Source organism: Thunnus maccoyii, chromosome 16 (genome assembly GCF_910596095.1).
Source record: "Thunnus maccoyii chromosome 16, fThuMac1.1, whole genome shotgun sequence".
Lineage (NCBI taxonomy): Eukaryota > Metazoa > Chordata > Actinopteri > Scombriformes > Scombridae > Thunnus > Thunnus maccoyii.
Window position 1 is genome coordinate 13,421,201 of NC_056548.1, and position 25,706 is coordinate 13,446,906.

The 25,706-nt window shown below is 41.3% G+C and overlaps 1 protein-coding gene across 8 annotated transcripts in view; it reads left to right on the forward strand.

The window, feature by feature from the left end:
- pacrg (PARK2 co-regulated) overlaps positions 1 to 25,706 on the forward strand; it is a 146,413-nt gene that overhangs the window by 66,259 nt on the left and 54,448 nt on the right. For 5 of the 8 annotated variants that reach the window (XM_042388433.1, XM_042388439.1, XM_042388435.1 and 2 more), the window contains 2 exons: positions 8,922 to 9,093; positions 18,859 to 19,008. In XM_042388433.1, the coding sequence (XP_042244367.1) occupies positions 8,922 to 9,093; positions 18,859 to 19,008 (322 nt within the window). Of the gene's footprint in view, positions 1 to 8,921; positions 9,094 to 18,858; positions 19,009 to 19,472; positions 19,908 to 21,460; positions 22,623 to 25,706 lie in introns of those variants that run through there. The other 3 variants (XM_042388434.1, XM_042388437.1, XM_042388440.1) reach the window with 3 other exon arrangements.

Below are 25,706 nucleotides of genomic sequence, written 5' to 3' on the forward strand. Positions count from 1 at the left end.
AACATGTCACATGATTTACACGTATTTCCTATGTATTTTCTCAGTATACTGAAACATAGAAAGTACCACAAAGCTTATAATCTGATACAGGTACAGATCAGTGCTGAATACTAGAAAGATTGGACATTAAAAACATTAACAGTTCTAAAAGTGTAGGTTCACATCAAAAAGTATTAATCAAGAGGCAACTTCTGGAAAAATGAACTCAATGGGGAAGTGCCAAAAACTGCAGTTCCTCGAATGGCCACTTGAGGCTGGCTCCAAAAGTGAGTCAATCCCCATAGACCTCCATGTTAAAATGCCCAACCTTACAGCAGAAATAAACATGTTTACAGCCTGGTACAAAAAATTGTTTTGGCCTCTGTAGCTAATTTCCCCTTTCATGACAACTGCACAGTGGGTAGCTAGCCGCTAGGTCGCTAGCAGCTAGGTGGCTTGTTTCAGCAACCAGGCTTCATTTGGCCCGCCTTTGCTCCATCTCTGCCCATTTTGGATTAGCCAGGAGTTAGGCGGAATCAGTCACTACCAAGATGGCGATGACCGGAGCCACCCACTTTGAACTTCAAAACTGCTCTTCAGAAACCAATGGGTGACATCACGGTGGTTACGTCCATATGTTTTTTACAGTCTATGGTATTAATGCATGTATCAAATACATGACTTACACACTGTTATCTATATGCAAGACATACAAAAATAGCCTACAAAGCTGACAGTGTTAACACTGTTGTTATTCTAGTTACTTTTAGTATTTAAAAATCTTAATTATAGTTACTTTAAGCTTATTACTCAATATACATCTCAGCTTAAAAACAAACAATGACTGAAGAAATTCTCACAAGCAAGCAGCCAGACCTCCTGCACACTCATTCACAAATCACATAGGTGACTGAACAACCACTCAATTAAAAACTGGATAATTTCCAACTGAATCAGGCTTTCTCCATGTGAGTCCAGACAGCTTGCTGTAACTCTTCAACAGCTTCAGTGTCCAGGAAAACTACTGACAACACATTGTATGATCTCTTTGCTGCATTCTTGTTAATGAGATAAATTCACACAACAGCCACAGAGAGACATTTAACCACCAGAGAAGAAATTAGAGACCAAAGAGACAGTGAGAGAGATGATGTATCTGACTGTGTTATCTGATGTCTTCTTTCTTTTATAAAGATGAAGTAACCATGTCATAACGTCCCACTGCATTTATGGCTGTAGATCATCTTGTTTGTTTGTTAACAGAACTTTGTCGCTGCTGGTAAACCAGTCTGATATCATTAGCAAGAATGACAAACATTCTCCCGACTGTTTCATTTAAATTATGTTGTTAACTTTCTATTGTTGATGAGAGGAATTCACCTCAGAGCAGCAGTATGTTGGGCTACCGCAAGCCACTGTGGTCCTGCAGGCTGCTACAACAAGCGTAGGAATGTAAATCTGAAAAAAGGAAATTTGGACTGTGTTGAAAAGGCCTAAATAAAATGTCATTTTTAGTGATTTGTTGAGAAGTAGTTCATAATTTGCATGTTATAATTTCTTTTCTAATACACTACTGTATGAAATATGAATCTATGTATTGCTTTACCGCCACTTTGTCACACTCACGTACAATACAGTGGTAGAGGAAATTATTAATATAAAATATATTATATATATTATTAACGCGATGTCAATATTGCATTCTGGTTATTGATTGGTTAGGGAGGACGTCTTCCATTGGAGCATCATTTTATGTGTTTTGGCCAATAACAGATTAGTATGAGAAACAAATGAATTACATTAAATTGATATAAGAGGAGGACAGCAGGGGGCCCGTCTTCCTCTGCTCTCCTCTCACAGCTTCACACACACACACACAATGCCCTCTCCTCTCTTGCCTGCCCTGCAGGTATCACTGTTGAAGCATTTTAATCAGAATTTCAATAATGGATATTTTCCAAAGAAGAGAGAAAAATATATTTTATAAATGATGCTTAGATTTGGTAAAGATTTATTTCAACCGATTATTCATTTTTATATTCTGGTCTCCCTATTGCCTCTCAAAAATAGAGGAAGAGCAACCTCCTCCGCCTCTATGGAAGAGCCTCCTCTATTCCAGATATTCTCTTCCTCATCCACCTCAGCTTCTTCTAACATTACATGCCTTTGCGTCTCCACTCCTTCATCAGTCTGCTCGGCCCTCCATCACTCCGTTTACCCTTTTTTCAATCACCGCAGCCGTCCAGACCTTCTCAGGACTCCAGTTGTGCTGTGTCACCTTGAGCACACTGCGCTGTGTAAAACACAGTTATACAGTTCATTCTGTGCGCAATTAAAACTGCATGATTTACTAGAAGAAAGTAAACAAACCCAGTTATTGCCAGATATTGCCAACATTGTCCTGGCAAATTTGAAAATGCGGGTGGGAAATTAATTGGTTTTACTTGCTTTCTTGTTTACAGAAAAATAATTGTGATGGGTTCTCAGTGGGAGCACGAGAACAAACTGAATGTCTTCTTTGTTCCTTATGTAAACAAGGAAACTGCGGAAACACAAACTTAGTGATTTTGATGATGACAGTTTGGGTAAATAGACTACTTGTCTGCATAAAAAAGCCTGCAGCAAAGCCAGAACTCTTTAATATTTGTTGCTAAACATTCAAGTGACATTCTGACTTTTATTATACATCCTGGAACAGTGTTTTCTTCCACTGTGAAATAAAGACTTTATTGAGAAAATGATGTTTTTTGCGCTGCCATGTGTACTTCCTAACAGGAACATCTAACAGGGTTTTTCCTCATCTCTAACAATGATGTTAACTGAAGCACAATCTCAACAGGAACACTGTCTTACAGGGTCACTGTTTCAATTACTGTGGCTAATGTTTGTTACTTTAATAACACCCTCATGCTTTCAATCCTCAACACACCATTTGGGACTGCTGGCATGACTGTTTGCCTAAATAAAATTCTTTTCATCTCTGTGTTTGAGGTAGGTTCACATAAAATTCATAACTCTCTGTGTCCCGGTTTTGAACCATCTTTGAAGCCCCAAAATTGTCTCATCCAGCATGTGTTAGGTATCATTTCAATTGACACCATGCACTCTACTACTAGTGCTTTGAATTGAGCATACTTGCATGCTTGTTAGATGGAAACAGCTGTCAGGGGAGATAGTGAGAGTGACTCACTCCTCTTCCCCTCACTTATCATTTCCCTATTCCAGTCTTGCTCTTCTCATTGTGACCTCCAAGAAAGTCAAAATATTCTGTTCTTTGTCTCTTTTTTCTCTTATTATTTATTTATTTATTTTTCTTTCTCGTATTGGCAGCGTAAGTGCGCACAGCATGGTGACTGCTTTGGGGATTTTTTTTTTTTTGGCCAGAGGTGTGCCGTGCACCTGTGGCACAGCTGGAAACAAGTTGAATTAGGATGAATAAATTATTAGCAGGCTATGTGTTGTGTGTTGTGTGTTCAACAATTTCTGAAAATATGTTCTGCCATAAAAGCTTCCCTCAAAAATCTGCAAGAAATGCAATGTCAGTACAACATCAGAGGCTGCTTTTCAGTTTAGCTTTGTTTATTTGACAGCAGAAAGAGCCATTTACATGCCAGCCTGCGTGTCATGGATAACACAATAAAGTCTAGTGCTTATTTTCCTGCAATGATGTTAAAATTGTTTATGAGGAGATGACTCATTGTGTTAACGTCTTCCAGAAGAAAAAAACATTGAATGTACAGTAGAAAAGGCTGTAGTGATTATTAAAGAGCCAAAGTTAGCAACACGCTACAGTGAGGCACGCTACTATAGCAGTCATTTGTTGAGAGTGTGGCCAACACCACAAACCCCACAGAAAATATGGAAGGTTTCCTTCACATATCAGTCCTTAAAATCATTACAGTAGCCCTTTGCACTGTCCTGGTTGTCCTCTACAAAAAACGGCTGCTGTGCAATCATAACAAAAAACAACTCCTCTTGCAGCTGGAAGATCTGGAATTGGATAACTGGCCTGTGTGGCTGTCTGTCCTATTTGCATGTTTGACTTCACTGACTTCATATCATTATTTGTCAACGTGGTCGATTCTCTGGGCAAGTTGTGACAGAGGCCAAATTGTGATGTCTGCAGCTGTGCAGAGTGGAAATGGAGGCTAGCTTTATGGACTCAGTGCAGTTTGTGCATCCAAAAGATAAATTTTATGGTGGTGCATATTCATTCTAACAAGTCATATGAGAGATTAATAAGAGGGATGTTGCTATCCACAAAGTCAAAGTCCTGTTCATGGTAGTTTGAGCTGCTACTTTTTGAATTGCTTTATGGAGTGCTTCCTTTACAGTACCTTCATTCTAACAGCACAATTGTCCACGCATCATCATATAGCAAAAATATTTAGATAAGAACACATTCTCAAACTGCAGCACCTCCTGCCAAAACCCTACAATACAGTTACAGAAACTCCACAACAGAAAAACTAACAAAATCAGTGTGTAGTGTCAAGTCTTTATAATTCTCACTCTGGGAGAGAACTTCCGTGCACAAATCTACAATACACTGACCGCAGATGGGGTTTCAAAAACTCACATACCTTCTCAAGATAACACTGATGACTGATGGGAATTCTGTTGTAGTATGTATTGTTATTTCTAGTGCTTGTTGATTCATGTGTGCCTTCTGAATCTCAGTAATGCATGGCCCTTTCAAAGCATATCTCTTTCCTCGGTGTAAATATCTTGTGTACGTGCTATCAAGGGTATGTGACTGCTGCATTCCAGTTTGGTCTGTTATAATACATTCTCAGTAGAACAAATGGATGCTTTTTTGGCTAGAGTGTGAATGACTCATAGTGTGAGTGGCAGCAATAGGAAGCCTGCTCTCCTCTCAAAGCTGAATTAACTGACAGTAGCTCATCTGCCAACTCATCTAAATACAGAAACCTGTAACAGAGAGCTGAATCCAGGTCAAATCATTTATAGCATCATCATTTGACTGTTAAATTATTATGTGTGTTTCTTGAATGATCTAATTGACATACATACCATAAATATTTAGCTTTTGTCAGCAGCTGAAATTGGCTGAAAGTCAAAGGAGAAGATTGGCAAATCAGGATTAGCTTCACTTTTTTTGAACACACTTCTTTTTATCATTCTTTAAGTTGTATAGCAATTACCTCAGGAGCAGAAACACACACAAACACACATGCACATGTAGTCTTTTTCTAATTTTTATTCTCACTGTCTTTTTCACATTGGATCCTATCCTGCTGTAAAACCTCTGCGTGATTTCGCCCGTAGCTTTGTAACATAAGTGACTCACACCACCCTGGCAAAGTAGCCCCATAGCTTATCGCATCTGAGCGCACACAGTCTATACATGGAGTCATATGTAAGCGCTCATATACTCACACATCCATCCACCCACACATGTATTCACCACATGCCCACATACACAATCACGTCCAGCCGTTGTATATTTAGAGTGGCAACCTGCTGTTTTCATTCCTCCTGGCCTCTTGTGCCTGTCAGGGGCCTCTGATACTGTTGTTTAATGAGCAGAGACTCTCTGCTCAGACTAGCTTCAAGTCTAGTCTGCTTCTGTTGCTGTGTGTCTGCTGTTGCAATGCTGACCAGAGGAGACATGCAGGTCTGTGTCCCAGGGCTAATTGCTGCTACTTGCCTGATAGTCTTTCTGTGCTCCACTCTCATTGACTCCCCGGACTCCGGGGGGGATTCCCACAGGCACCCAAAGACAAACAAACCTGGGCGGACAATCGATAACGGATGCAAGAGTTACCGCTCAGCGCAGCCGCTGATTAAGATTCTCCGGGAAAGTGTGTGTGTGTGTGTGTGTGTGTATGTGTGTGTACGATATGTAAGAGTGTGAGTGTTTGCTGATTGTCCCCACTCCTTCAGTGCTAACTGGAATCTCCAGCCAGTCCCTAAGTGCTTGTTTATGTGATTTTGATTAAGAGTATCACAGACATCAGAGGCGTCTGTACAACAACACCACATTAATGCTCCCAGGTAAATATTCCCACAACATCTCAGGTTCATGGTAGGTGTCATGTATCACATCAGCACATCACACAACCAAATAAAAAGTAAAAATACTTACTTTAGTTATTAAAAAGCTATTTAAACCTCTCTACATTTGCCTGACAAAGAAAAAAAACATAGACAGCCAGTGATAACATAATGCATACACACACAGAGAGATGCAATACATAAACACATAGACTACCAAAAGAAGACAACCAAAACATTTCATCATAAAATTAAACTATGTCTTGTGGAATTGTTCCTTTCCTTTTAACGCCTTAACAATTTTAGCTTAATATCTGTCTGTTATTCCAAGTTTAATTCTTCTTAATATGCTTTACTTTTTTACTTTTAGTACTAAAAGGGCAGCATTTTCATACTTTTCATACTTCACCAAAGTGAAGTATTTACATGATTGCAATCCTGCTGTTTAAAGGTATGAACATTTAAGAATATTAAACTGCTCTTACAAGTCAAAATCTATTGGTTTAGATGTTGTGGGATTGTGTTTCAGTATTGTTTCAGCGTCCAAAGAAATTCAAAAAAACAGCTTATGGCGTGACGTGTCCCTGTGTGTCAGTGACTGCCACTGGCTCGCAAGCAAAGCTTTGCTGTGGTGTCATCTCGCCTCTCCTCAGCCTCTACATCCCTCCATTCGCTCACCTCCCTTTCTCTGTGGGCTCATGTTTGCTTTTGTTCTCGTCTCCAGCCCGCCTGACTCACAATGATGATCTTGACCAAGTGCAGGGAAAGGTCAAGGTTGGCCGGCAAATTGCCTCAAAGCAATCAGCCTTGTCTCTCTGCACTAAAAGTGTGAGCTCTCTGTCTCTGTCGCCATCTTGCCATCTCTCCATCTTTTTTCTCTCATTCTCTGTCTCTGTGTTTACCCTGGGGGGAGACGAGTGTCGGGGAGGATTGGCAGCAGAGGGGGGATGGAGGGAGGTGGGGGGAAGGTTGGGTCTGCCCTGCTTTGAAGTCTCAGCTCTGACCGGCGTCTGGGCGAGGGCTGTGGACTTGAAAGCGCAGAGCGTCACTGCCTGGGTGACATTTCAGCACAGACCAGCATGACCCAGCACGGTGCATATATATATATATATATATATATATATATATATATATGTAAGTCTGTGTGTCTGTGGACAAGAGAGTGTTTCCTCATGGCCTCAGCTGTCCTCAAGGACCGCCAGCTGCTGGGGGCTATTTGCCTCTGCACCCAAGGGATTACCTTTCATGACATGAAAAAGAGAATCACCCCTTCAACCTCTAACCTCTCGCTCAACAATAGTGCCACTGGGACGCAGTGCTAGAGCTGATACCCCTGTTACAAATACACACTCAGTAACTACATCCAGTACACACAGATACTAAATGAGCCACATCTAAGATTTTATATGATGTTCTGAACACACACAAACATACACACACACACACACACACAAACACAGACTAGGCTCAAGGACAGCCTCCTCTGGGTCAGCTGTTCGTTCCAGTTCAGTGTGCCTGAGTGGCTGCCCTCTGATGGCTTCACACACATGAAAGACTTCACTTTAATGTGTCACACAGTACCAACACACTCAGCCAAACAACATCAAAGCCTGCCTGTGGCCTGTAGCTGGACAAATGTCTTCATCTACCGCCCGATTGTGTGTGTGTGTGTGGTGTGTGTGTGTGTGTGTGTGTGTGTGTGTGTGTGCGTGCGCCTTTCTGTCTGTCCTGTAAATGGTGTAAACAGGTGTTAACATGTCAGCCCACAGGATGCCACATGCCGCTGTGTCATGATCTCCTGAACAGCTGTCCCCGCAATTATGTGTGTGTGTGTGTGTGTGTGTGAGAGAGAGAGAGAGAGAGAGTATGTGAATGTATGTATTTACTATAAGGGTTATAAATGGCTGCAAGAGGAGCTTTAGCCCTATATATTGTGCCAAGGACAAACAAAAAGAAAGGGCAAACAATGAGAGAGAACTTTGTGGCAATAACTGATTTCCTTGAAAAAACACACCGGCTATACCTCTCACTATGTGCAGGTAAAGCTGTGAATCTGACTGAGCCTTAAGGTGATGTATTGTTTGAGGAGAGAAACTGTCTAGAAAACAAAAAAGTTCATCCCTGCAGTTGGCCAGTGTCTCCATCAACAGTTCCAGCAAATGCCCTTGAACACTGGCGCCAGAATAGGGGGGCAATGAGACTTTGTGTCCCCCCCCTTTCAGGTGTTATGGTAATAAAGTGGTAATATCTAAGCCAGGTATTACGGTAAGCCTAGTCTATTATATTGGACCTGATGACTTGGACGTGAACAAAGTGTTAAATAGCTTTTGCTTTGGGAGTGATAGGCAAACTCAATACTTTGGAAAATAAACCTAGGGGACTAAACCTCGCTCTGCTGCAGTGCTGTCTATTTGTACTGTATGTTAGTAGGCATATTGAATGTAAAGCCTCTGAATAGGGCATGAATTTTGATTCTCTTTCAAACCTTATTAAAAAAACATACTGACTAGTTGGTGGGCTGATTGGTTAGAGTGTAACAGTTCTCAGAGTGAAAAAGGAGCCGAGACGCTCCTTTTGAGGTGAACCTTTTAGCCGCTCGTTGGCAGACTACTGTGCTAAGAAATAAAAGCTGCTACCATTTTGATCTGGAAGTACTCTGATGAGAAGAGGGAATGCATTTCTTACCATATTTTAGTTGTACAAAAACAGTAGGCTAGGCTGCAATTGAAAGGAAGTTGACATGAAAAAAGTTCACTAGCCTTTTACATCATCCAAAGCTGGATGTCCCCCACTTTAAAACTCATTCTGGCGCCACTGCCCTTGAGCGAAGGACAGAAACCACCACATCTCTCTTTTTTCGGCCTCTGTGGATTAAAGAGGCATCTAATCATGCCCATAATGTGAATTCAAATTTCTCTCCTCAGGTGGAGATTGATAAACTGGACTACCACCACTACCTGCCTTTGTTCTTTGATGGCTTATGTGAGACCGTTCATCCGTACGAGTTCTTCGCCCGCCAGGGAGTCCATGACATGCTGGAGCACGGAGGCCCCAAGATCCAGCCTGTCATTCCCCAGCTCATCATCCCCATCAAGAGTAAGTCTTGGAGGGAGTCTACACTCACGATTTGCCAATCACACACCACATGGCTCCTGTCCCAAGTGACCCTGTGCATGTTGATGGCATTTTACCTTCACAGTATGTTACCCCTCGGCTCTGCCACTGATGGGAAAATGTGTGCTTGATCTCAAGATGAAAAAAAAAAACCTTACAAATGCTGTTATAGTGTTATTTTTAAATAAGATTATTGTTAAAACGTTTTTCCATTAAGCTACAAAAGACTGTGAAGAATATGGCTATAAAACTACCAAGTGAAAAGAAAGAGAAAGCAAAGAAGAATTTGAGAATTAAAATAAGTGATATTATATTTCAGTACAAAAATATGTTGTATAATCACACAGGGCCATTATCACAGCAATTATAGATGATTAAAATACAGCAACTATCCAATTAACTTAAGCAACAAATTGGCCCTATTATCTTTTATTCATTTCCATTAGTTTAGTAAATATTATTTATTTTTAATGAGTGACTGACAGTCAAGTAATCTTCTTAAGTCAGTTTAATTGCAGCCTTAATAAATATATTTTTGCATGTCACTGTTTCATTATTAACTGTTTCGATATCGGCATCATTACATGTTCATTCCTGTTTGCTGATCTTAGACATTATATATATCCTGAATCTAAAGAAATACCTGGTGTCTGATAGTGTGATTATCTTTTGCCTTAAATAAATCAGAAGCTAATAACACGTACAGGTTGAAAGCACCAGTTAGCATCAGTTTTAATATAATATAGTTGGTATAGAATACATATGTTTTTCACACCAAAGATCTGTGGTTCCAAAGTTGAATGAAAAAGCATTAACATTATAAAATTAAATAATTAAATCAATATTATTATGCGTCTAAGTCTATGTCTAAAATGTATTAACATATATTTTGAATAATTGCTTATAACGGCGCTCTAACACCCCTTTTAGACAATATTGCAGAGGCAATTGAGTGCAACCAAAATAGAACAACATACTTTACCAGGAATAGACTCACCTGTCTTACACACTCACACCACAACGGATTCTAACATTACCATACAACAGGTCCTGTGACAAGTCCTAATTTGGTTTCGCAGTCATACTGTTCCTATTATTACATTAACCCTCAGGGCGAAGCGTCCTTGTTTTTGCATTTGCTGGAAGGAGTTGGCTCTGAAAGCATGCCTGATAATCTGCCATGAATGCAGTGACATGCTACATTTAACTGTGTCATCGTGTTGTGCCTCTTTACCTTTCCACACTGACGCGTCTACACGCGCACACACACATACAAGCTCAAGTTGGCTGATAGAGGTGGGCGGAAAGGTCACGTCTCAGGGTTGGAAGGGTGTATGACTTCAAAAATAGACATCAGAATTTATAGGGAGGTGGATAGCAGAGGTTTCTTGTGTGGTGAACACGAGGAGGATCGAGATACAGAGAAGTTAGAATAATGCAGAGTTTGTCTTTTGTTGGAATTGAAATTGAATTTCAGTCACACACGCATACACACACACACACACACACACACACACACACACACACACACACACACACTTTCTTTTGTTTGGTGCTGCTGCCAAGTGGAGTGTCAGTTTCAAAGTGGGAGTCTTTAAGTGGCGCCCAGTGAGCCTGGGATAGTGTTCATGTCCTGGACAGTTGGCTGGTGGTGTGTATGTGAATGTGAAGTGTGTGTGTGTGTGTGTGTGTGTGTGTGTGTGTGTGTGTGTGTGTGTTCTTTGTTTGTGTGTGGGTGTTGGACGTCTGTGGAGGCAGAGGGGCGTAACGGCCAACACTAGGCAGGGCTGTTGGAGACACAGAGACACAGTGACAGACTGACCCTGGCACAAAGTCTGTTATCACACTACATACTTTACTGAACACAAACCACAAGGTCTTAACCATTAAACATATTACAGACTGACACATCTACAGTCTTATGTTTGTGTTCTGCATTTTTAACTACATTTATTTTTACTTTCCCACTTTATTTCCTTAACAGGGATGTGACGTGCACATTTCCAGGTCTATGTTTATATTCTGGGAATATCTTTGTATGATTTACAGTTCAAAAACATTTATCTTATTCTGGTCCTTTATGCAGCTCGTCAGTTCAGCCTCTATCTGAAACAGGCCGTTTTAGCTCCTGTCTCCTTAAGGCCCCCCTCTCGATGAGCCCACTTTGCTCTGGTTGGTTACCTTCTGGAAGTTACGTCTTAGCTGAGTTCCAGTGGCTCCAGAAGCTATGTGAAAAACGATTAGGATATCACTTCTTTTTCACACTTTTTCTAATTCTTTATTCAAAATGGAAATTTCTCAAATATATCCTTACATGGTGCAGCAGGAATCTGATTCAAAATATGCGAGTGGTCAACGCGAACAACCCCTAGAACAAGCTTAGCAACAAAGACTACGGAACAGACGGCTGTTTGTAGGCATGCGTGAACAATCTGTTATCACAAGGAAAAAGTAGAGGTAATATTGCAAATGAAACATTTGGAGCATGTGAGTGGAGCGCAAGCGAGTGGGGAGCGTGAGGATTTTGGATGGAGTGATGAGCACATTTTTTAAAAAGTTGGAGCTTTGCCTTATCTCCCGCTCCAATTTCGCTCCGGTACCGCTCACACAATGAGTTTGAAACATGCCTGACCCAGAATACATCTGCTCACCCACACTATTTTCTGTCAAAAATCAGCTGCTGCAAACTCGACAATGGAGTTCACCAAGTACTTTCAAAAGGAAGCTGAGAAGTCATACAGGTGTACTATTGTAACACTAACAGATGACGATAATGACGATATTGTTGCAGTTGGTAAAAATTCATTTTGGAATCTAAAAAGACACATTTCTCAGAAACATGACAGTGTGCTACATGAACATGTTGGGAAGAAATCCAAAGGTGAGCTAGTTGCTAGTTAAATAGGCCCTATATATAGCTTAATACAATATTTAAATAAATTAGTTTTGTCATTAAAGTATTAATGCTTGTTTAATTTCATTCGGACCGTCTGTGAATTGAATTGAATGAAAAATTGGATTGTGCAACGATGTGTGATTCGGGTAGTGACTGACAGTACCAGCAACATGATCAAGGCATTTAAACTCCTCCCTGACCCTGGCATTGAAGAGGAGGCCGAGGATAATGACTGCAGGTGCCAGCAGCAGCATATGAGGAAGAGGAAGATGAGGCATTACCTGCACTATCACAGGTCCAAGTGAAAGAAATAACCACCAATGTACAAAATGTAATAAACCAGTATTTTACCGTGTCAAATTTACATCTGAAAATTTACATTCACATGCTTCAGCTGGCTATCAAAGACACCGTTAACGTGCACGACAATCTTAATCACTCACTGAAAGTCGGACAGCTGGTGAAAAGTGTATGCAAGAGCACCCTGAACACCAAGAAAACCTACCGATTGGGAATACGCCCCATGACCCAAAAAGACCTGTTATGGCAAAGCGAAATCAAGTCTACTACTGACAAAATCACAGAAAATGAACTATGTCAGCTGACGCACCTTGTCCATTTATTGGCACTGCTAGCGGACCTCACAGACAAAATGCAGAAGGAGTTGAGGAACCTATAAGGTTGATCCTCCCTACTGTCATGGAAATCAAATCCCTGCTTGCCAACGCTGCACTTCCAATGGGCTTTGCTGTCTTTGCATAAACGGTGGCCAACTCGCTATGGATGGTACTGTACTGATGGACATCTCACTTTAGCGTTAGTTTCAAGACAGATGAGTCGGTATGTAACAAACTCGGAGAGATCCACGACCTCCTCATCGTAGAAACTGAGGTATTAACACTCCCGTCGTGACACCAACTGAGATCGACACCTCGCCCACCTCAAGCCTCAGAAGAAACCTCAGACTTTGGCAAAACTTGTATTCTTGAAGGTGACCTCGAAAGAACTGTAGACAGCCTACAAGCAAGCAAATCTTCTTTTTATTTCATTTTAAATTGCATTTGACAGTGAATATAGGCTAATTTATTTTTATGTAACCCATATGTGCATTACACAAGCAATTTTATTTATTTAAGGCAAATCAATTTTATTTAATACAAGTCAAAGTTATAGGCTTGGCCTAATAGTTCATTCAGTTTTAAAACTTGGTTGATTTGCAGTTTGTAGCCTATATATTTTTATTTGATTAGGCCTTTGATTAGGATTGACTGTATTATTTTCCTGACAACATAGGCCTAAGTCTGAAAGAAATCATTTCTAGATATTTGAAAAATGTGGTTTTGGCTGCTCAGTTCTTTTGTAAGATTGATAACAATAGTTCTGCTCTGATATTCAAGTTGGAGTTTGCTGTAAAATGTATTTATATGTCAGGAATCAAGTCCTTTTGTAGAGTTGTTTTCTACTCAGAAATTTGAGTTGGGTGGTAAAATAGTCTACTGTAGAGAAGAAGGCATCCAACCAGCTGTCTTTCGGACATTTTCTTCTGTTTTGTGAAACTGCAGCAATAAAAGCCTCTCTGACTTTTGATGCTACTGCTGCGGCTGCTGTCACTGTGTTACCGAAAACTCTTTGATCGTGTTTCCCATGTGAGCAGTTTGTTTTCCAACTGGACCTATGTGGGTTATAGGATAATATTTTATTGATTCATTTATTGTTCAGTTTGTGGGAGGATCTGAGACTGAGAGGAGAAGTCTGAAGAGACACAGACGAGAAGAGACGAGAGAGAACTCATCATAACGGACTCGGAGAGAGACAATTTCATTGTTTGAACTTTTTGGTTTAATAAAAAAAACATTTTCAATGAATAACCTATGGTCTGACTGTTTTTTTTTAGCTTAAAAAAGAAACATTCACCTTAAGTTTGAGTTGAGTTGGGTTGTGGTTTTTTTTAAAGAAATGAAATTATGTATTTAAGTAGCCTGGGAAGGAAGGAACCAGACAAATCTGCTGAACTCATGTGTTATTTGTGAATTAGTCTGGCGATGCTAGGCAAAAAGCATGATATGTCCCCTTTAATAATGGAAAAACAATTATGCAGTAAAGTAAAATTCGTTTGATACATTTAAATCATTTCCTGCCATACCCAATGCAGTGTGTTGTTTCACAGAACAGCATATAGTATATTAATAAAACAGGTACATGATGTGCCAGCATCTTTTCACAGATAGTTTAAATATTTGGACGTCTATTTTGCCCTTCATCAAGAAGCACCCATTTTACCCACAACTTGACGTTGACTGGCTTACTCTCGAACAGCAGTTTATAAATTCAAACCCCTCAGCAGTTTTGGCCATTTGGCTTTGGGGGGGGGCAGACCAAAGGTGATGGTTATGCTCCTTATGAAAACACACACTTCGCACTGATAATGGAATTTTAAATGGCCTGCTCCTTATTAACTTCTTGGTTTATTAAAAATCAGGCCTGTTTCGCCATCCACAAGGCAAAGCCACCAGTCCGTGTCTCTGTTGCAGATTAATTACTTTTCTAAGGATCAGGAATGAAGAAGGGATAGCAGAAAGAGGAAGAAAGTAAAAAGCCGTCTGCAGTCTAAAATGGCAAGATATATATTTTTCTCCTCTGACGTTAATACATCTTCAATGTGGCTGGCAGGCTCTTATCTGCAGAGCGACTGAGTCACGTCAGACCCTGGTGAATTTTGATGATGACTGCAGGTCACCCAATGAGAATACACAATGAAGAAGGCTCTGGCTGACATTATACTCTAAGGCCCTGTCCTCAGTGACTTAAAGACTGAACTTTTTCCTACTGTTCCCTGTTCCCTTCACCCCACGTTAGAGAGAGTGTGCCTTAGAGGTGACAAGTTATACATTTAAATGTATACATGCAGTTTTGGTAATTGTCAGTGTTATGTTTTTGAAAATAGCCACTGGTAAAATATTCAAAAAGCTAAATATGCAGAAAGAAACTGTGGCAATTGATTTTATATGTAACACTGATATTTTGGATACTGTAAGAACAAAGCCGAGCAGTACCATGACGACTTAAAGAGAAAGGGTAAAACGTGAAATGCTGCGGTTTTGAATTTTTCTGGCTTCCTTAAATAGGAAGGAGGATTCAGAGCCATGCCTCCATTGAGCCTCGGTTGATTGGCATAACATTTGTTCAGCTTTGAACCAAAATGAGACTTTCATTACAAGGAGATCCTCAGTTACGCCTCTGCACGAGAACATCGTCTTCTGATCTGAAAAGTATATTTATATACCGAGTGATGAACAATTCGCAGCTAAACTCTCCGATGTGTCACCCTACCTCTGACATTTCACAAGAAACGGAATACAAGGTCACCATTGTGTTATTTTCACAGTGAATATGAGACAGGTTTTAGCATGAATAGATGATTACGTTATTCAGATATTAGTTTATATATAATAAATCAGGCCCTCAGCTGCCTTCTCCCCTGCTCTTTTAATTTTTTTTTTTTCCTTTCTTTTTTTTTTTTTTTAGGCAAGGCGAGAGTGCCGATGAATAATTGAACAGTCCTGCTGTGGTCCAAATGTCAAAGCAGGGAAAATTGTTTGCGCTGGCTGGTAATTAGAATTTCATTGTTTGTTATGTAGGTTTGAAATTCCTGTCATTCCACATTCCACCTTATCTCGGTGATGGCAGATATCTCCGCGCTTGTCTATCTGGGCAGAAACTAAGGCTTAGATGGAGAGATGGAGTGAAGCACAATTCGCTCATTCAGCATCATCTCCACCACTGGTCCACTGTTTAGGCCTCCACACACACACACACACACACACACAGTCACTGACACAGACAAAGACTTGCTGAGGTAAACTCGTCATACGCTCAAATAGACACAAAATAATGTTCATTTTCTTACATGTACTGTACATAAGCTTAATTGGATTGTACCATTAACTCAATATGGATAGAGATGAGTCCTACTGTATCAGCCTCCTGTGGTTCATATGACTCTTTCACATTGTATAATTTCTTTCATTGTTTTGTTGCTTCATGCTCAGTACTCTCTGTGCTCATGACTGAGGCTGACATTTTGCCTCATTGGGTTTAATGTGTGCGTGTGTGTGTGCTGTAATGTGTGTGCATGCCCACGTGTCTCTGTGTGACTACTGTGTGTGAGTATGTCTATGCTTGTGACAGCTTTGTATTTGCATATGAGCTGTTTTAACGCAGGCAGTGGGTGATGCAGTATGCTGTTCCCTGAGTGCTCTAACTGTCACACACACAGTATTTTAGGGTTGTTGCTCATTTTCTGCCTGTGTCTGTCTTCTCTGTTTACTTCAATATGGTTAATGAAACGACTGCTTGTATTGACACTTCTTTTTGGTTTGATTTTCTTCTTTTTGGCTTCAGCTATATTTTTCTTGGTTCTATTGATTGATTTGTATGAAATGAATTCATTATGAATAGAATCAACAGTGTTTTATCAGGGATCCTTTTTAATGACGATGATCAACGCTATGTCCGGGGCAAACACCAAATTTATATTTTCCTGACCTTGAAAAAAATTGTCTGTCTGACAGGTGGTTTTGCGCCCAGCTAGGCTCACACAGTGCACACGTGGGAGGAGAATTTCATTCAAATGAAACAGCACACATTGAGTTGTTTTTTTTGGTATCATTTTGGTGGAAATTTGGTCTTACGGCTTATCATACAGGAGGCGTCTCATGTGTGTCTGACAGAATAGATACGCCTCTATTTTAATCAATATAGCTGTCAAAATAACCCACACTTGACCCATTTAACAAAAACCCGAAGAGTATTTTTATGTTTCATATCTATTTTCTTCCGTTTTACATGCATAACTACATGGATTGTGCATTGGGCTCTGAGCGCTGCCAAAATACAGGTGACCTACACTCAGTACTGTGCCTGAACGCATCCTGTGTAGACACTGACAGAGGACTGAAGCCACTGCCACTAATGTGCTAATATGCTGGTTTCCCTATAAAGCCTTTGTAGAAAACAATGGACTGATAATAGATGTCTTGGAATCATGTCTATTTCTGGTGGAAAATCATCTGCTGACAATCTAGTGACTCTGTCATAAAGGATAAACTAAATACTGTAGAATATTGTCCAACTACTAAATCTCATCGAAATCATAAAAATGAAAGTGTAATGTGATTACAGCAGGAACATCTGTAGATCATTCTGCATTGATCTATAAATCAATATGGGTGGTTATTACAGTAATTGTTGCCACAGCTGAAATATATTGTATGAAATCCTTCTCTTTACATTAGTCTTCACTATAATACATCGGTTGCTGTGCTTGCATCATTAAAATAGGTCCCTTATTCTGTATAACAAAAAATATCCTCAATAGCAATAATTTATTAGCATACTGTACACTATAACTGCAACTATGGTATGGTGCAACATGACCTGCAGTGGATGAGGAGGAAGATACCTGTGGAAGGTGCAGGAGTACGACACAGCAGTTGAAGACAGGGATTTTCTGTGAATATATGCTGAATATATCCTAGTTACTTGTAAAGCAAACACTATTGCACTTGTCATCATCGACACATCTGAAGTTAAACACATTTCATCAGTTTTGTTTTCCCAGTTTCGTCTAATGTGTCTGTTGGCAGCCACTTGTTATGTGAGAGTTCATGTGAGCACAGCTCCACCCCTCACACAAAGGCTTTATTCAGCTTTTTTGCTGTCTTTTCTCAGCAAGTACCGTGTCTCTCACTCATTCTGACGTTCTTTTGTCAGTTTCTCTCTCTTTATTTATCCCTCTCACCTGCTCCTCTCTCTCAGCCACAAGCCTGTGGTGTCTCTGCTCACACTGTAGCTGTTTTCTTTGTTTTGACTCTTTATTTTCACGTTTTTTTCAAGCCTTTCATTTTTACCGCTGTAAGTGCTTACTGGCAAAATAGGAGCTGTGATGCCATTACCATCCGCTCTTTCTGGAAGTGTGCATTAAATCACAATTCAGTGTTTCACAAAGAGAAATAGCTCAGGTCTGTTTTTCTAACTTAGGGTATGCTGTTTTAGACTGACAGTCGGCACAAAGGGAATTACCAGCACTCATGCAGAAGCTCACATAAAAAAAAAATTTAATACAGCACAAATAAAACGAGCTTAAAGAACTAGCAAAATATGTCAGTCTTTGCTGCTAATCACAGTTATTTTCTAACCCTTTGCCCCCTGCCTGTCACAACTCTTTATCTCTTTGACATTTTGTCTTTTGTTGTTTTCCCCCTTTCCCTCTTTCTCTCTCTGTGTTTGTCTCTCTTGATCTTCCCAGCCCTCCATCTCTCCCACCATCATTCCCTTTTGTTCTCTTTATCAGTGGGAGATGGAGTTAAGTGCAGCTGTAGGCCAAATAGCCCAGTGATTGGCTCTCACTTACTCCTGCCTCCCCAGTGCATTTGAAATCACTGATTGCAGAGAAGCCAGTCTATATCAAAGCCCAGCTATAAAGGAAATGCTTTCAAGGGAAAGTGAGTGAGTGAGTGTGGGGGTTAAGATTTTGTGTATTTTGGCCATGTGTATCTGCACAGCCTACTCTTATGTACTATGTATAGTACCAGTCAAAAATTTGGACACACCTTCCCATTCACTTGAATGAGAAAGTGTGTCCAAATTTTTGACTAGTACTGTAGTTCCAAGTGTCAGAATCACTCTACATTTATTGTACCTCCACCTGCTTTAACAAATGACCCATATATCTAGTTCATATCCTTCAAGCTGAATTAAAAACAGCTTGTCCTTGCAGTTCTGTCTCTTGACCTTCCAGACATAGCTGAGCCTTGATTCCTGACCGATGCCGTTTTCGTCCTGCCCTCCAGATGCCCTGAACACGAGGAACCGTCAGGTGATCTGCACCACCCTGAAAGTCCTGCAGCATCTGGTGATGTCTGGAGACATGGTGGGAGAGGCTCTGGTGCCCTACTACAGACAGATCCTCCCCATTCTCAACATCTTCAAGAACATGAACAGTGAGTCCCAGCCAAATAAACTGTTGATTGTTAATTTATGGACAGATGGTGTATCAGCATGACGTGTCTCTGCTCTTTTGTGGAGCAGTCATTGTGTAAGCTTGTCCCTTTGTGTTATGAATATATATATATATTTTTTATGTGCCAGTACTGCTACTACATCAGTGAATTGGTGATCAGCAAACATTTGCCAGTCTGTGAAAGGTACTGATAGGTGATTATGCCTAGCTTGTAGCCTGTGTTAACGCTGTGGTTAAACCAGTTACCAGTGGCTAAACCAGTGTTCAGGTGATTTCACAGTGCTCAAATTCGACGCAGATGTTAAGCGTTGCTTTTTGTTTCACTGTGAGTCAAAATATAACATCCTGTTTTCTACCTATTCTTTTCTCTGTGGATCCATTGTATGCGCCTGGCCCTGAATCCTTTTTCCTCTTCTTCCTCCCACTTAAACATCCACTTGACAGAGAAGCTCCATTTTTGTCCTTTCTGCTGTCAGTCAGGCTGCATTGTGCGGCGCTGTTGAGGAGGAGACTTTGTCCTTGCTCTCTCTGAAAGCCTCCACCTGGATGACACCAGGACCCAGGGAGATTGGCATCAGATAGGCAGGGCTCTTTGTGTGCTAGTGTCAAAGCACTTAGCATGGTGTGACATGATGTGGGCCCATTGAAGGCTTAGAGGCACAACCAATCCCAAACACAGCTCACCAGACAGTCAGTAGGATGTGAAGAGTGACATTGTGAATCAATCATTTAAACACAGGCTTTAATGGGAAAAAACACAGGGCTTTAGTCTGTTAATCAATATCCAATTTGAATCTCTTGTCTCTTTAATTCGCTTACATAATCTGTTACTATTTGCTGAGGTCTAAAAAAGGAAGGAGAGAGCCCAAAAGAGATAGTGGGGAAAGACAAAGGATGGAAAAGAAAAGCCTGCCTTATTAACGCGTGACCTTATGCAAATCTCCTCTGTAAATTAGCTGTCAAATCAATCCCCTAAACCATTTTGAAGTGTGAGTTTCTCCACCACGGCGCAGGCTCAGCAGTTGGCCGGCGAACCCCACCAGGAATAGTTTATCTCTACCTGGTAGTTACCGTGCCGCCCTGTCTACCTGCCTGCCCGCTTGTCTGTCCTCCTCTGGCAAACATTGATTAAACCTAAGCCAACCTCTCACCTGGCAGACGTTCCCAATATTGACCTCTCCCAGTGAGATCAGTCTGGACCAGAGAGGGGGTCCATATAGCTGCCAAAGCACAGGACGCAATCTGCTAAACAAGGACAGTGCTCCCTGTTTAGCAACTAATAGGTATCCAGTGGAGTTTCTCTCTTTTTAAAGTTTGGTTAGGAGTTGAGGCTGAAACAAAATTACCACACCAGTCAATAGAATAGATAGGAAGAGAGTAAATTAATCTTTTATAGTTGTATTATTTTTTCCCCCATCTCCATCTGGAGCTTTATTGTTAGATGAGCTGTCAATTCATGCCCTGCACCACCCACTCCCTGCTAACACAGAAAGATACGACTTCAAATACAGAGAATAGATGCTTCTCTTTTGGGGACCAAACACTGTGTGAAGCAGAACTCTGTGTTCTTTCTCTCTAATACGCAAATAGTTTAGGGTTGTTGTTCTCTCACACTCTTCCTCTCTCTCTGTGTCTTCCCCCCCCTTTTTATGTGGCTTGTTTGTAGTGATATCAAAGCTTTCATTGAAGCCCATCTATTATCTAATATCGCTTATATACACCTCCAGCTCCATCCCACACTCAGTTGGCTGTCTAAACCAGAGCCAGCGTGCTGCCTCCAGCAGACAGGTACGATCATTGTTTAATACACTCGAAGACACAGAGCAGTGTCTTGTAGTGTGTGGTAACATCTCCCTTCAGCTCTCCCACACTGTAACTCACAGAGCTTGCATGGCATCCCTCTCATCTCCTGAGCCACAATGGGGCCACTGTCTCGTATGTGCCAAGTGTGTGTGTGTATGTGTGTGTGCGTGTCTACATTCGTGTACATCTGTCATGAATAGATCTGTTGTGTCCCATATGCAGCTGTTGGCTCCAGTGTGGATGAAGGCCCCAGCTTTCTGTATCTGTCCCTTTCTGTTCACTGATGTTCTTGTCTGCTAGCCTCGGGCACATAATGCTCAGCGTCTACTAGACGCACACATATACTGTACAGACTGACACACACATACAGTATACTGTACAATCTCACACTGTCCCAGTTATGGTTACACACCGTCCCTGTCTCCCCAGTTGTTGGAGTAGTGAATCAATAGGCTGACAGCCACTGCTGTAGGGTCAGGGCTACAGTTAGATATCACCAGCATCTCATCATGGGACAGATCCCCTAGGCTGTGTTCACACACTCCCACTGTGTCGCTCCCTCTCTGAGACAAGGTTATGACCTGTTAAATTGGTCTGTACACAGCCCTTATCTGTGCCATTTTTTCCAGGGTCAGAGCTGGACCTTAACAGCCATCTCCAAAATGGACCCTCGGGTGTCCTTTCACTCAGACAGAGCACTGGACCTCTGACCAGGAGAACAGACTCATGACCCACAAGCTCAGCCTCTCTGGGGTCCAGGCCTCTAAAGAAAGAACTGCTCTATTGTTGTATGAGAAAAAAATATGCCTGTTTAACTCCAGGCGGGCAGCTGCCATTCTCACCACTAACACAGTAATGTGTCATTTTGAAGTGCACAATAATGAGCAATCACATAGTATCACCGTCCTTGATGTACCCCTTTGTCTCCCAAATCATCTCTCTCTCTTTTGTTTGCTATGTGCCTTTTGCATATCAGCTGTGTTTGTGTATGTTTGTGTGTGTGTGTGTGTGTGTGTGTAGGTGTGAGACAATGTTGAGGATAGTGTAGGAATTCCTCCAATGCGATTTGCACGGTTCTCTTGTTTGCTTGCTGTGATGAATCTTATCCCTAATGAAATGCAACAACGTTCCTTATGAAGGAGAGATGTGCTCCCTCATCCAGAAAATTCTTCCTCTGAGCTCGGAGGAAGGAGGGAAGTCATCTACTGTACGTCATTCGAGTGAGAGAGAAAGTGAGTTTGTGGAGTTTTGTAAAGCGGCAGAGGAAGCTACACACGGGGAGAGAAAATATTCTGCGGCCGTGGATACGGATCGGATCGGTGCCGACACCGACCTTGTTAAGGAGATCGGGTAACGGACAGACATGACCGATCCACATTAAACACAATTTCTTTGTCATTGTTATTATAAAATGCAGTGTTTCTAATACCAATCACATTCATTCAGTCACGACTCACTGCTCGCCTTTTGCTTCCATGTTTGCTTGCATTAATACAGCATGTTACCAATGAGTTCCACGCAGTGAGGTATACAGATTTAAAACACTGGTATCGGATCAGCACTTGGTATCTTGGTATCAGAGCTTAAATTGAAGTATTGGAATTAGTATCAGGGGACAAAAAGCCTGACAGATGCATCTCTAGTCATGTTAGAGGCCAATACTGATCAATACGTGAGAATGATAAAAGTCTGATGACAATATATCAGCTGATAATTTTTTTCTTTTACCGATCTTAAACAAACATTAGATAAATATGTCTTAGTAAAGATATTTTACAGTTGAATAATAAATTGTTATTAAAGATGACAGTAATAAAAGTACATTTTGAACCATAAATATCATTGAAATTTAAATTATTTTGAATAAAAATACAGAAACAAAGTTATATTAAGCTTGAAAAAACATAAGTCAAATATACACCAAATAAAACCAATAAAACATGTATTGCTGCACTTTACTGCTGCCAACATACAATATACTGTGTGTGTTCTAACCTCATGTGGGCCGATAACTTCAGCCTTTCAGTGTGTTGGTCGGATTCTAGTATTCTAAAGTAAATCTTGATCAAGGCAACATTTTTGCCCGCCTATGTGTATCTTACTGTCAGTATACTGTATAAAGACACTTCTCCCTGACCACTCCCTCCACCACACATTTAACCAATACAAGATGAGAATAGCTTGAATCACACAGTGCTACATCGCTGTGTATTGTGTTTACTGGTATGTATTTGCACCTGCATTGTAGCATTGTTGTTGTCCTGATGATTTTCTCCGCTTATCTGTAAGGTGTAGGTCCTTAAACTCCTATTCATCACTGACAAACACTCTCTCACACACGCACACACTAAAGCACACGCGCACATTCGCACACTCATACATACATTGCTCACACACACTGCAGTGATCTGGTTCATTTAGCCTCTTTTATCTTCCTGCTAGGAATGTGGCCAGCTATGATAAGGTCTCACCCACATGCATTACTGGGCCTTGACACACATACACACACACACACACACACACACACACACACACACACACATACATATATATAGAGAGAGAGGTTGTGATAGTGGCTCTCTGTCTTCTTTGCCCAGGCGACTGGTGAGGTTTTTGTGTTGGTGACAGATGCAGTGCTGTGGCTGGCCACTCCGTCTTCCCCTGTAGTGCTTTATCTGTGTATCACATGACACACACATGCACATACACACACACACTCACTGCTCATGTTTGGACGTCTTTATGAAAACGACGGATCAGTTACAGCTCACGCAGGTCGCTGGAACCGAAATAAACAGGAAGAGCTGGCTGACCTCATAACCCCCACCCTGACAGAAGGATGGCGATGGACAGAAACAAAGTGGATGAGGAGATGAGGACATTCCATCATCTGTGGATGGAGATCATGTAACATGTCACACTCATGAACACACACACACACACACACACACACACACACATAGGCAAATCAAATCCAAAGCATTTTTTCACTGACTCATTTTAATCTGACAGAAGGCCAAGCGTATGCCAGCGCTCTCAGCCACCTGTGCTCTTGTCCACAATGCAATGTAATGCTCCAGTTTACTGCCAGAACACAGCACTGTTGCGTATATGGTGTTGAAGTTAATTCCTGGGGATTCCCATTCACAAACATTTGCTTTATTTAATGACCTTTTCCAGCTGCTGTTGTGAAAAATTAATTCACTACCATGCTTTCTCTGTGTACATACCAGCACAACAGAGGGGGCCACACACACACACACACACACACACACACACACATAAACCCGTGGCCCCCATGTAATCCATCATCCCCCACAGACACACAGAGCTCCTTGTCCCTGTAGACAACAGAACACACTCCTCATCCTCAGCCCCCATCTCCTCTTCCACCTAGCCCTCTCCAACAGGAGATATCTATCTATCAAGCAATCACAGCCTGCCAAGACCCCTCCACCATTAAAATACAAGAAGAATGGGAGAAACAGAGAGAGAAAAAGAGAGAGATGGAGGGAAAGATAGCGGGAGTGAGCGAGAGATGAAATCCAGGTAATACCGAGCTCGTCTGTTCTGACCTGCTCCTCTGTTAGCATGCTTCACAGCACATAATGACTTTTTCCTTCTCTCCTGAAGCTCAAGAAAAGACAGTTGAGGAAAATAGTGGAAATATATTTTTATATTAATGCAGTCCCCTCCCCTCCCCCCCCTCCGCCCCACCTCTCCCTATCTCCCACCACTCTATACCCCTTCTGCCTGCGGATATGCACACCTGGCTCTGTTAATTTCTATTGTCAGCAGGTCTGAGGCGGAGCAGCCAATCAGGCGTGAGCGTCAGCCCTTGGGCCTGCAGTCACTCTGCGGCTCCAATTTAAAGGTCAGCTGATAAGCAGCCAGATTCACGCATAATCTGGGCTGCTCTGCAGGCAGACAGCTCAATGAAGGCGCACACACATTCAACAAATACACACATCATACTCTTGGTCTACAATTGACCCTCTTAAACTTTTTACTTTGCAAACTGTGATGGACATTTCTCACTTTTTCTCTTCCAGCTGAACAAAAACATGTTTGTGCCACTAATTTTTCCATCAGGTTAGATAATGTACTTTTGCTAATTGCTTGAGAGTTCAGTAAGAACTTGACTTTGTGTTTGTTGATTTGTTCATTAATTTGTACATAGTGCCTTTTGCAATGCGGAGCACTTAGGGGAATTATGGGATCCACTCTTTAAATGGCACAGAGCCCTGAGGCTGGCACTATTTAAATAGAATTTGGCGTCTTTGCACTGGCAGTTTGCAACTCTAACAAAACATCACTTCGATTGCTGCAGTGTGCGGAGGCTGGCCAGCAGAAATTAAATGGCCTTGATCACGTCCCCCCCCAAGTCCCTACTACTGGTCAACAGTGCTGTCTGACTGCTTTATTTATGGTTATGTTGTTTCCTTAATATGGCATTTTAATTTCACACGCAGACTTTTGCAAATCTGTCAAATTTAATTTTGTGAGGAGTATACTGGAACCTTAGGCAGTAATTTGTGTCTATGAGATCAGACAGGTCCAGGTGCTTAGTTACAAATATACTAGTCTTTCCTTCAGTATTCTTGTTGACAATTCAGTTGGGATGGTCTGCCCCTCTGCTCTCCTGATTGGACTTGAGAGAAAGCTGCTACGACTTAGATTGCTTATCGGCTCAGAGTTGAACTCTTTATCCACCTGACGCTCAGTGCGTGGCAGGTGGATAATAGTGTAAGATGAATGCAAAATGCCTCAAACCAATTGAAAACCACTAAGGAGGACTGTGGGATGCTGTTGAATGCTCCAGAAATAGGTAGTGACTGGACCTGGAGTGAAGAACTTTTGGTCAAATTGGAATTA